At 31.4% G+C, this 13,897-nt stretch overlaps 1 protein-coding gene across 1 annotated transcript in view; it reads right to left on the bottom strand.

Moving 5' to 3' along the window:
• Nucleotides 1-13,897, bottom strand: part of CNTN5 (contactin 5) — a 514,136-nt gene that overhangs the window by 289,366 nt on the left and 210,873 nt on the right. The window contains exon 7 of the mRNA XM_027087760.1: nt 845-1,026. Within this exon, the coding sequence (XP_026943561.1) occupies nt 845-1,026 (182 nt within the window). The remainder of the gene's footprint in view (nt 1-844; nt 1,027-13,897) is intronic.

Genomic DNA, 13,897 nt, shown 5'->3' with positions numbered 1-13,897 from the left:
GTATTTGCTTGTATCAGTGCTCTGCATTATAGTTTTCCTCTGTTTTTCAGAGCCCTCATCTGAGAAATACGAGTATTATCACTTACCCTTTATGTATAATGTACATTATAAAAGCAAATATGAAAAGTAGTAAATATGAAAAGTACAATTTGTGATTCATAGAAGTAAAGATGATATTGTACATATTTTTGAAGTAGATTTTCCCAATTTTACACATAACTTGTTATCTCTGAAATTTTTGGACAATATAAACACTTGCAGGCTGTGAAGTTCATTTATTATACAGATGCATTAATTTAGAGTAGGGGCAGCAAATTTGGCCTGTAAAGGATGAGATAGCAAAATATTTGAGGCTTTGCAAGTCAGCTGATCTCAGTCTCAATTACTTAATTCTGCCTTATCAGTGCAAAAGCTGACCTAGGCAATATGTAAACAAAGGGGTGAGGCTGTGTTCCAATAAATTTACAAGGAAAAAAGACAAGTAGGATTTGGTTCATGGGCATTAATTGTGACTTCTGATTCAGGCCAAGGGCAGAATAAGTTAATAAAGGTTACAAGATTTGTAACTTAGAGGATGGCTTTGGTGCTGGGAACGTATCTCATTTTTAAGGTTATCAATTCTTTATGTTGTACAAAGAACCTTATAATTCCAATTCATTTTTAATTTAAAGCAGTTCTGTGTATAGGGTAATTTTACCTGATGCTTTGCCATGTAAAAGAAACATGATTATAAATTATTACTCATGTTCTAATGTAGCTAACAAGCAATATTTAGTTCAAATTAGTTTGTATTTTCAGTTTGACTCTTGGGACTAGAGCATCCATTTTTGCTGAAAACACTTACTGTATACTTGTAATTGTCCACGAAAGGAAGTTTTTCCACGTGAGTTTTCAGCTCGGCATTCATATATGCCTGCATCGTCCAGCTGCACATTGGGTATTTCCAGTATTGCCTGAGATTTACGCAGACGTGCTTTACCAGGAATGTAACCATTAACCTTCATCCATGTGATTGTTGGAACTGGGCTACAATAAGGAAGGAAAATACCATTAATACACTTTCCACTATTAAGAACATAGATTCTGTTATCTGGTAATTTAAGCACTTAATAGGCTGAGTGCGATAAAGTGTCATCACAATTAAGGACGGTGTGCTGGTTGATGTACTTCACTTTCCATGTGGATCGTCTGGTAAGTAGTTAGATTACACGGAGGATAGTTTCCTTTTCTTTCGTATTTCAGGAAAGCAATTCAGAGACTCTATTTTACATATATATATATATATTACATACATATATATATTCATATATATATTATACTTTATTTTTGTAACTTTGTAAATTTGTTTAAATGGCAAAAGTAACTTGGATAAATTACAAAATAATATATGCTTATTACAAATGTTGAACAAAAGAGTCAGGAAAAGTGAATTAAGAACTTTTTTGGCTCCCACCCCTTCAAGTATCTCCTTTCTGCAAAAAGAAATACAGTTAGCAAGTAATTTCCCACCTTGTTGTAGTGATGCATATATAAACACATATGATGAGTTATTTTATTAATAAAATATCAAATCCAAGAGCAACTCCTGACTTATTCTGGCTAATAGCTGCATATTATTCCCTTGTATAGATGTATCAGAATTTAATCAACCATCCCCTATACTTAGACATTCAGCATAGTCCCAACCTTTTTCCTTTTTTTTTTTTTTTTGCTACTAAGAAATAATATTTCTATAAGCAACCTTGTACATATATCATATACCATTGCTTTTCAGTTTCTACAACATTCACAAAAGTGGAATTGATAGATCAAAGGGCATGCACATTTTTAATTTTAATAAGTACTGCCAGATTGTTTTCCAATAATATAGTAGCAGTTTCCACATGTATAAGTAATATATGAGACTGTTTTCCCATATCTTTGCCACCGCATTATGTGATCAATCTGTTTAATTTTTGTCAGCATTGAAAGGTTAAAAGTGGCATTCTGTTAAAATTTCTCTGGACTCTAAGAAAGTTGAACATCTTTTCATAATTATATTGACTGTTTGAATCTGCTTTTCTGTGAATTGTTTGCTTATATTATTTTGCAATTATTTCTTTCACTTTTCTATTTGCCTGTTTGCATTGTTTAATTTCTTAGAGTTCTTTGTGTATTAGGGCTATTATGACTTTGTTTCTCAGAAAAATTCTTTCTCAGTGTATTGATAGTTTATTATGGTATCTGTGATACAAGTTTATAAATATTTTTGGGAGAAACAAACATATTTGTAGTTTCCTTCATAACTTCTGAATTTTTGTTTTCTTGTAAAATTATCTGTAAACCCAAGTTTATGTCCATATTTCCTTCAGCGTTTCTGGTAGCATTTTGTAAAAATTATTTTTTAGCAGTTGGATCTTTAATCCATCTGGACTATATTCATGTTTTTGATGTGAAATAGGAAGTGCAACTAATTATTTTAGCACCCTTAAAACTCCTTTTCCGACAATTTTTGGAATGTTGCCTTTGTTATATAATTGGTTCTCACATGCTTAAATCTTTTTGGGCTTCACAGTTCTGTTCCACTGTTTTATTTATTACTATCTACATTTAATGTACTTTATGCTCTGGACCCAGTCTGCTTTTTCAGTTCGATTTCTCACTACTTCCTTCCATATCTCCTGACCCAGAAACACAACTTTGTGTGTTCCCAGTCATACCTGTTAAAATGCTACTAATTCTTTGAGACCCATTCTAAATGCTTCCTCTTCAGTAAAGTCTTCCCTTATTTGTGCAGTCGGCTGGGATTTTTTTTCTTTTAAACATCAAAGTGCTTTGTGTATACTACTTGGATATTTTGTAACATTTTACGATGGATTATAATCGCTAAATGTAGGATATTTTCCAATAATTTTCCTGACTGGAGCAATAGCAATATTCACTATTATAAACAATGTTATGATAAACACCCTGTTTATTTTTTAACACTTTTCTTAATTGTTTCTTAGGAATAAAATATAGACTTGAAATTGCTGTACTAGAGTTGACAATTTTTGCTTCAATATCCAGGAAAACTGAACCTTGCATTTTCAAATAACACTTACATTGGCCTGATATATCACTCTTTTAATGTGTACAAGAATGGATTTGATATATTTTTAAATTTAAGATTTTTGCATCTATATTCAAAGGTGAGATTGTCTGTACTCATTAGGTTTCTTGGTTTGCATGTGTGCATATTTGTTAGTGAGTTGGTGGTTGCTTTGTTTACAAGTTAGCATTGACAGATTTGGTATCATAGTGATGGGTGATAGCTTGGTAAACATTCCAGAACATTCCTATCTCCTATTCTGATAGCTTAAATAGTAGAGAAATTATATGTTCCTTAGAACACTGATAGGACTCACAAAAATTCACCTGCACCTGCCAACCATCAGCAGAGTTAGGTTTTTGAAAGTGTTTTCAATTTCTTCCATGTTTTCTTTAATTATTTGTATATAAATTTTTGCTTGTGTCAACTTTGGTGATTCATGTTTCCCTAGAAAATCAAGTATTTCATCCATAATTACAATGTTTTAGCAGTGAGTTATATAAATGCCAATTGTTTAAAGGTTTAAAAAAATTCTTTCATCATAAGTGGTCACATGTTTTAGTAGTAGTTAAGCCTATATTCTACATCCAGACTTCCCAGGATAAATACAGCTCTGCAACTACAAGTTTTTTTTTTTTTTAAATAGATCTTTACTGGAGTATAATTGCTTCACAATACTGTGTTAGTTTCTGTTGCACAACAAAGTGAATCAGCCATATGCATACTCATGTCCCCATATCCCTTCCCTCTTGAGCCTCCCTCCCATCCTCCCTATCCCAACCCCTACGTCATGGCAAAGCACCGAGCTGATCTCCCTGTGCTATGCTGCTGCTTCCCAGTAGCTAACTATTTTACATTCGGTAGTGTTTATATGTTGATGCTATTCTCACTTCATCCCAGCTTCACCCTCCCACCCCATGTCATCAAGTCCATTCTCTATGTCTACCTCTTTATTCCTGGCCTGCAACTAGGTTCATCAGTACCATTTTTTTTTGATTCCATATATGTGTGTTAGCATACAGTATTTGTTTTTCTCTTTCTGACTTACTTTACTCTGTATGACAGACTCTAGGTCCATCCACCTCACTACAAATTACTCAATTTCATTTCTTTTTACAGCTGAGTAATATTCCATTGTATATATGTGCCACATCTTCTTTATCCATTCATCTGTCAATGGACATTTAGGTTGGCTCCATGTCCTGGCTATTGTAAATAGTGTTGCAATGAACATTGTGGTGCATACCTCTTTTAGAATTATGGTTTTCTCAGGGTATATGCCAAGTAGTAGTGGGATTTCTGGGTCATATGGTAGTTCTAGTTTTAGTTTTTTAAGGAACCTCCATACTGTTTTCCATCATGGTTGTATCAATTTACATTCCCACCAACAGTGTAGGAGGGTTCCCTTTTCACCATGCCCTTTCCAGCATTTATTATTTCTAGCTTTTTTGATAATGGCCATTCTGACCAGTGTGAGGTGATACCTCATTGTAGTTTGATATGCATGCAACTACAAGTTTTTTAATATCTAATTTCATTTCTTCAGTTACCCAAAATGTAAAATATGGTAGAAATAATAATACGTAGTTCAGAGGGTAATTATAAACATTTAATGATTTAAAGTACTACCTGGCACAGAGCAAGTAGGTGAAAAAAAAATGTTTGCAATAATATGGTGATAATATTTGTATCTTTTTTTAAAATTTGTATTTACAATTTTAATGGTTTGAGTATGTGCTTTCTCAATCTCCCCCTCCCCTTTTTAGCATTCTGTGTTGGTTAGGGTCACGATATACCAGGGAATACAATAAAATTCAAACACAAAGAATGCTATGTAACCTTAAGAAAGTTATCTAAGTTCTATGATCTGGTTTCCCCAACTGTAAAATGAGGGTATTTATTTGTTCTTTCAGAATGCAAATATCTTGAGGGCAGAGACATCAGTTCTCTTGTTCAGCACTATGTCCACAGTGTCTCATAGAGTGCTGGGCACATAGTTGGTACTTAATAAATGTTTATGAAGTAAATGAATGAATAAGTTTCATAACATGACTTTGAGCATTAAGTGAGCTAAGTTCTTATAAACTGCTTAGCAAAATACATTGTAAGTAGTGAGTACCCAATAAATGTTACTGACAATGATCAGTTTTGTCAAATGTTTGTCTCTTTTACTGGTCTTTAAAAAAACATTTTGAATTTTTAAGTTTTTGGTGTGTGTTTTAGAGTTTCTATTTTTTATTTCCTTATTCTTGTCTCTTGATTAGCACATTTATTATTGTACTCTAATTTTTTTAGCTGGAGGTGTGATATAGTTATTTTTTATGGTTAATAATAAAAGTATGACTGCTTTTACCTCTGATATCAGAGGTAACCACATGCCATATATTTTGACATGTAGAGATTGTGACTTGTAGTTTCTGCTTTTTGGAACTTGTTAAATTAAGCTTTGTAGCTAAATACAGAATGAATTATTGTGAAAGTTATATGTCCTTTGGAAAAAGAAGGTATATTTTATTTTTGATAAATGTTTTAAAATTAGCTTTTAGATAGCTTTTGTTAATTGTTTAATTCAAATATTATTTATTGAACAATTTTCAATGAAGTTATTAGTACATGGAATTGAGTGGAAGCAAACAAGTCAGAAGCCAATTAGATTTTGAGATGACTTCATTGCCAAAGAAACCAAGTGTCTCAGTTTAAAGCAGCAACAAATCTTTGAGCATTTGAGCCTTAAAACAAAATTTAAGCTTCCAAATGTAGATCAACAGGAATTTGAGTTACAAAATCTGTACAGCCCCCAAGGAGGGTATACTCCTCAATACACATTTCAACTGTGGCCATGAAATAAAACAAAAAAGTTGTCAGAGAGGGAAGTCAAGATACCCTGGAGGATAGACAAGGTAATTTCTTACAAAGAGTAATATCAGTGTCTAATTAAGAACTCTCTCATTCCTCCCACACACACAAGAGAGAAAAGCTTTACAATGAATGATCTTACAGGAGAATTTCATATTTGTGATAGAGCAGTGAGTAGTTTGGGGCTCCTGTTCATCTCTTTTCTGAGTGGAATATTTTTTTTCTGTGGATAATGAACTTATCTTTTAAGTACATATGTTATAGAATCAAGATGATCCATATCTAGACCTGATGGAGATCTGGAAATCTTGGACTTGACTGGATGCAGAGGCCAGATGAGATTTGGTTTGTCTCCCTTGGGAAAAGGAACGAGTGCATTCAATGTGTTGGAAGAACCAAAATATTCTTCAGAAGAATAGATTAACTAAGTGTTCAACAACCACATTTTCCTTTTTCTCTGGACACATAATTATGCCTCATTTTTCCAGCATCCCTTAGGTAGGGGCATGGGATTGAGTTCTGGTCAATAGAATACGGAAAGAACAATGTACCAAACGTGATCCAGGAATGAAATTTCCACATGATCCTCCATTTTCAGTTTTCCTGGGTCTGCTGGATAGATGTTAATGTCAATGATAACTCTTGCAGAAATAGGTATATATAAAATGCTTTTATGTCTTTGTTGTAGGGAGGAATTAACTTTTAAAGCAATATATAAAACATTGCTACCCATAAAAATATTTATACATTTGACTGCGTTAATATTAACAATTTCTTTTTATTAAAAGAACACAACTGTGGAGGAGTTACTTGCCACACAAATAACTGACAAAGCCTACAGATTAAATAAAGAACTCTTACAAATGTATAAGAAAACAACTCATAAAAATGAGAAAAAGACAAAAGAAAAAAACATGAATTATCAAGAAACATATGACAACACATTGAATCTCATTAATAATCAGGGAAATGCAAATTTAGATTACAATGAAATTTTATTTCATGCCTAACAGATTTGCAAAATGTAGTACTTTGAAAAACCTGGTAATTGTAGACATGGATGTCAATCAATAAGAAGTCTTATACACACGGTAGGGTTTTATATTTGTACAACAACTTTGGAAAACTATTGGAATCATCTTACAAGTGAGAATAATTACATATTCTATGATCTGGAAGATCACTAATGAGATGGAATGGAATTACTAATTACAATCCCCAGAGAAACTCTTGCACACGTCCACAAAGAATAATGTACACTATTTTTTATAGTGGCATTTAAAAATAAACCTTTTTATAAGATATAATTTACCAAAAATAAAATAAATCTATTTAAATGTACAGTTTGAAGAGTCTTGACAAACGTACATGCCTATTCAACCATCACCTTAATTAGGTTAACAGGATGTAGAATATTTCTTTCACCCCCAGAAGTTTCCTTATGCCCCTTCCCTATCACCCTCACCCTTGTCCCAGGTGATCAATTATCTGACTTCCATAATTTAAGATTACTTTGTCTTTTTTAGTCTGTAACGTAAATTGAATTATACAGTCCGTACCCTTTTTAGTCTGGCTTTTTCTCTCAACATAAGAGTTGTGAGATTAATCTATGTTGTTGTGCGGATCAATAGGTCATTTCTTTTAATGGTTGAGTAGTATTTTAATACATGGATAAGCCACAATTTGTTTACCCAGTCTTGACTATTGGACATTTGGGTTGTTTTCAGTTTTAAGTGATTATGAATAAAAACTCTTTGTACATTCATGTACAAGTTTTTGGTGGATACATTTTTATGTCTCTTGGGTAAGTAACTAGGAGTACAATTTCTATGTTATATGATAAGGTAAATGTTTAACTGTATAAAAAACTGCCAGACTATTTGCCATAATAACTATATAATTTTATACTTTCACCAGAAATGTATAAAATTTCCAGCTGTTTTACATCCTTGAAAAATACTATGTATTGTCAATCTTTTAAATTTTATTCAATATGAATATCCACATGTTGCAGTACTATTTGCTCAAAATAGTACTCTTTCCCCATTGAATTACTTGGCACTTTTGTGACAAACTAATCTTATATGTGTGGGTCTATTTATGGACTCTCTTCTGTTCCCTTAATCTGTAAACCTGTCTTATGCCAGTTCCTCACTTTCCTGATTACTACTGCTTTTAGAGAAAATCTTGAAATCAAGTGTGTTAAGACTTTTATGTTCATTCTTTTTTTTACCAAATTATTATGGCTATTCTATATTCTTTGAATTTTAATGTAAATTTTAAAAGTAGCTTGCTAATTTAAGTTTCCTGGGATTTTGACTGAATTATGTTGAATTCATATGTCAGTTTGGGAAGACTGACATCTGAACACTACTGAGTGTTGTAATCCATAAACATGGTATATCTCTTCAGTTATTTAGATATTCTTTCATTTCTCTCAGCAATATTATGTGATTTCTCAGTGTACAAGTCATGTGTATATTTTGTATAGTTTATCCCTAAATATTAACTTTAGTACTTTTTGGTAGATTCTCAACAAAGTACACATACATATCTACAGCATCTGCAGAGACTGTTTTACTTCTTCCTTTCCTGTCTCTAAGACATTTTATTTCTTTTTATGGTTTATTTTACTATCTAGGATCCATTCCCATTAAATGTTGGACATAAGTAGTAAGAGAAAAAAAGAAAGGGGGATATTTTAGTTTTTACCACTTAGTATGATGTTGAATACATACATACATATACATATATATATATATATATATATATATATATATATATATATATATATATATTTAGATACCCTTTTTCTGGCTGAGGAATCTTCCCTTTAATTCTACATTGTTAAGCATTTCATTAAGTATGTTGAATTTTGTCATATGCTTTTTCTGCACTAACAAACATGAATGTAAGATTATTCTCTTTTGTTTTATTCATGTGACAAGTTGCATTAATTGATTTTTAAATTTATTTATTTATTTATGGCTGCATTGGATCTTCATTGCTGCGTGCAGGCTTTCTCTAGTTGTGGCGAGCAGGGGCTACTCGTCATTGTGATGCATGGGCTTCTCATTGCGGTGGCTCCTCTTGTTGCGGAGCACGGGCTCTAGGCACACGGGCTTCAGTAGTTGTGGCTCACGGGCTCTAGAGCACAGGCTACTAGCTGTGGCACACAGGCTTAGTTGCTCCACGGCATGTGGGATCTTCCCAGACCAGGGCTCGAACCCATGTCCCCTACATTGGCAGGCGGATTCTTTACCACTGCACCACCAAAGAAGCTCACATTAATTGATTCTTAAAAGTTAAACCATTTCTGTATTCCTGAGGTAAACCTCACTTGGCCATGTGGTATCATTTCTTCCTTATGTGCCTGACAAAATACATCAGTGAAGCTATCCTATTCTAAAGTTTTTGCAGTGGGGAGGTTTTTAATTACAAATTCAATTTCATTAATAGATATGGGATAATTCAGTTTTTTCTATTTCTTCTTTTGCCAATTATGCAAATTATGTCCTTTAAGGAGTTTATTTAGTTTAATTGTAAAATTAAATGTTAAACATTCCCTTCCTGTCATTTAATGCTTTAGAGTAGAGATATAGTGAAGTTTCCTCTTTCCTACTTGATATTGATAATTTGAATTTTATCTCTTCTTTTTTATGTTTATCAATTATATTGATATTTCAATATATTAATATTTCATTTTTTCCCATTGTCTGTCCATATTCAATTTCATTGATATCTGCTATTTAATCTTTCTTTCCTTGTATTAACTTTGATTTTAAAGTGATTGACATTTCTAATTGTTTAAGGTGGAAGTTTAGACCATTGATTTTCAAATTTTCCCTTTTTTAAACATATAAATTTACACTTAAGCATTACCTTAACTATATCACACATTGTGTTTTCATTATTATTCAGTTCAAAATATTTCTAATTTCCCCCATGATTTCTTCTTTGACAATTTGGTTATTTAGTTGTGTTTTCTTGAATTTCCAAATATTTTAGTGACTTTTCAAGTATACTTTTGTTATAGATGTACAGTTTAATTTTGTTTCAGTTAAAGATTCCACATATACACGATATCATATGATATTTGTCTTTCTGTGTCTGATTTACTTCATTCAGTGTGACATGATATCATATGTGGAATCTAAAAAAAAAAGGGTGCAAATGAACTTATTTACAAAACAGAAGTATTGTCACAGATGTAGAAAACAAACTTATGGTTACCACAGGATAAGCAGGGGAAGGATAAATTGGGAGACTGGAGCTGACATAAACATACTACTATATACAAAGTAGATAATAAGAACCTACTGTATAGCACAGGGAACTCTACTCAATACTCTGTAATAGCCTATGGGGAAAAGAATCTAAATAAAGAGTGTATATATGTAAACGTATAACTGATTCACTTTGCGGTACACCTGAAACTAACACAAAATTGTAAATCAATTATATTCCAATAAAATTTTTTTAAAAAATAATATACTCTCTAAATTTTCAGTCCTGTAATAAGGAGTGATACTTCTTTTATGGCCTACCATATAGTTAATCTTTGTGAATGTTCCATGAGTAGATTTTTTAAGTGTGTTCTGTAGTTAGTGGCTGTAGTGTTCTTTAAATATAAGTTATGTCAAGTTGGTTAATAATTGTATTCAAGTCTTCCGTACTTTACTGATTTTCTGTCTTTTTGTTCTTGTAATTGATAAATTACTGGAGAAGAATGTTACTTTATTGATTTTCCATCCTGCTATTCTTGTAATTTATAAGTTACTAGAGAAGAGTGTTAAAATTTCCAATTATAATTGAGGATTTGTCAATTTCTTCTTTAATATCAAATTTTCCTTCTTATATTTTAAAGCTTTGTTATTAGGTGCATATACATTTTAGATTTCTAATATCGTCTTGAGAAATTAATCTTTTATTATTATGAAGAGCCTATCTTCATATTAGGTAACATTCCTTGTGCTAAAGTATACTACCTGATATTAAGATAGTAACTTTAACTTTCTTATGAGTAATGTTTATATCTTTTTTATCCTCTTGCTTTCAACATATATACTCTTGATAGATGATAGATAGATAGATAGATAGATAGATAGATAGATAGATGATAGACATAAACACACATTTAAAATGGGATTCTTGCAGATAGTATATTATAGTATTATAGGGTCTTGCTTTTTCATCCAGTTTGACAATGTCCACCTTTGGTGTGTGTTAGTGAATTTACATTTAAAACAGTTATCTATGGTTGGGTTTGAAGTCTAGTTTTCTTTCTACTTCATCAGTTCTTTGTTCCTTTTTTGACCTCTTTCTTTTCCTTATTTTCCTTTAATTACTTATTATTGTTTATTATTTCATTAAGCCTCTCTATTGATTCATTAGCTATAGCACTTTGTTCTTTTTATGTATGTATTGTTGTTCTAAAGCTTGGAATATGTATCTGACAATATTATGCTCACTTGTTTCCCTTCCCATATTTTGTGCTATTTTTATCATATACGTTATTTCTACATACTTTATAAACCATCCACCACGTTGTTATTATTTTTACTTTAGAGAAAAAAGTAGAAATTAGAAATTTTAGAAATTAAAAAGAGGAAATATATTTTCTATTTACACACATTAAAAAAGAAAAAAAGTGATTTCTAGCTTTTCATTCATTTGTGGGGATTGGAGTTTCCAAATAATATTAGTTTTCCTTCAGCTTAAAAAAATGTTCTTTAGCATTTCTTATAATGTTGTCTACTACAACAAGTTATTCAGGATTTGTCTTTCTGTTTGTTTTGTTTTGTTTTTTTCTTGACCATGGTTTTATTTTGCTTTCATGTTGGAAGAATATTTTCACTGGAAAAATAATTCTGGTTAGACTATCTTTAAATTTTTTCTTTTAATAATTTTTTAGCAATTAGATTATGGTGTGCCTTATACTGCTTGCATTTCATTGAGCTTTGGATATTTGTGGAGTTATGTTTTTCAATAATGTGATAACTTTTGACTATAATCTTCAAATATTTTTATGCCTATCCCTATCTTCTGGGACTAAACTTCCATATATATTAGATAACTTAATGATTGCTCCATAGATCTCTTAGGCATAATTCAATATTTTTTCTCTATATATTTTATATAGTTTCTATTGCTCTATCTTCAAGTTCACTCATTTATTCTTCTGCAGTGTCTAACCTGATATTAAGCCAAACAAGTAAATTTTTTAATTTCGTCATTAATATATTTGTAAGAGCTGTTTTAAAATGTTCTTTGTAAATGTATAATACCTGATATTTCTCTGTGTTTTTTGACTGATTTTCTCCTGTTTATAGTTCATTTTTTTGCTTCTTCATATTTCTAGCAATATTTGTTACATCCTATACATTGTCAGGTACCTGATTTTTTAAATTTGTTCCTTAACAATTGGTAGATTTTGTTCTGACATGCAAACTTACTTGTAGCTCAGCTTAATCCTTATGAGGATTGTTTGTAATCTTTGTGAGGATGTGTTCAGAGTAGTCTTTACTTTAGGACTAGGTTAACCCTTGTCCTAAGGTCTGGTCTTTTTTAGGCTCTCTGGTGAATTAACCATTTGTTCATAAAATTTTATCACTTTGATTGGTTGGGGTTTTCATTTCTTTTGACTCTGTGCAATGTCCAGTATTTTTTCAGCTTCCTGGTGGTTTTTCTTCTCCAGTAATTTTTCTTAGGGTGTGAAGTTTCACTTTATACATACACTGCTTATTATTTGGTCAAGTACTCAATGATATCCCAATGTAGATTTGAACAAATCATCCTCTGTGTTGCTTTCCCTTTCTGTTATTCTGCCTTATAAATTTCAGTCACCTCAGCCTCTCTGCTACCCTTTCTCTGTCTTTTCAGCTCACTGAGACTGTTGTGCTCTTCTTGGGTTCTTCCTCCCTAGGTCAGTTTGTGGTAAATGCTTCCTGGCAGAAAGCTGGAATGATACACATTAGTTTTCTATTTATTAAACAAAGTAAATAAACTACACATACCCTCAACAAAGGTTGTGGAAACAAAAGGAAGACATGAATGATTACATATATTATAATATGAATTTAGCAATATTTTAAAATTAAGAAAAAATAAGAATATTTTGATATATATCCACATGTTATAAGATAATTTTGTTAAAGCTAATCACAAGGATGATAAACAAATATTTCAGGCTGTTGGTTTCTCATAGGGAAAGGCAGGTGAGATTGATGAAGACCACACAATGACTTTAAGATTATTGTTACTCTTGGTACTGTTTTGATTCTTATGTTCGTTGCAGGGTTCTTAAGAATTCTTTTATATTAAAGATATGTTATATTAAAATGTATAGATCAAAAGTGACTGATAATTTTATTTCTCACTCATGTATTCTCAGACATAATTGTCATCCTTTTCCAAATAAAAATGTGTTGGATAAATAAACCTACTTTAACATCTAATTTTCTTTTTCTATTCATTTTATTATCATCAGGTTCTATAATCACTATTTGCTTATGTGATGGCATTTCTAGTACAGCTCTTTTTTTTTTTAATAATAGATGTATATCTAAAAGAATTTACATGAAGTCATTCATATTTTCCTACCAATCTATATGGTAATATAGAATTTCAAATCGATCTTGGAGGTCAATTCATTTCTGACACTTTAAGTTTCTTCATCTCTACATTTACTACCAGTTCTATAATCTACACATAAATAATTTAATGCAGTAGAGAAGTACAACTGAAAAGAAAGCTTGGTTCTTTCATATGAGAATATTCCCTTCTTGATATTATTTTCTTACATCAAGATTTCTATATTTCCTCCTCAGTAAAATACAAAATTACTGAACTAAACACTTATCTTGCATGGCATATTTTTTCTGTCTCTAATCTTTACATCATTTCTAGCTTAGTTTGTGTTTGGGCCTTAATAAATGGAATTATAGCTGACCCTTAATTATTTATAGGTGA

Source organism: Aethalodelphis obliquidens, unplaced genomic scaffold (genome assembly GCF_003676395.1).
Source record: "Aethalodelphis obliquidens isolate GAN/ISIS:26980383/991018 unplaced genomic scaffold, ASM367639v1 scaffold60, whole genome shotgun sequence".
NCBI lineage: Eukaryota > Metazoa > Chordata > Mammalia > Artiodactyla > Delphinidae > Aethalodelphis > Aethalodelphis obliquidens.
Note: the sequence above shows the minus strand (reverse complement) of the source record. Positions and strands in the feature narration are given on the sequence as shown.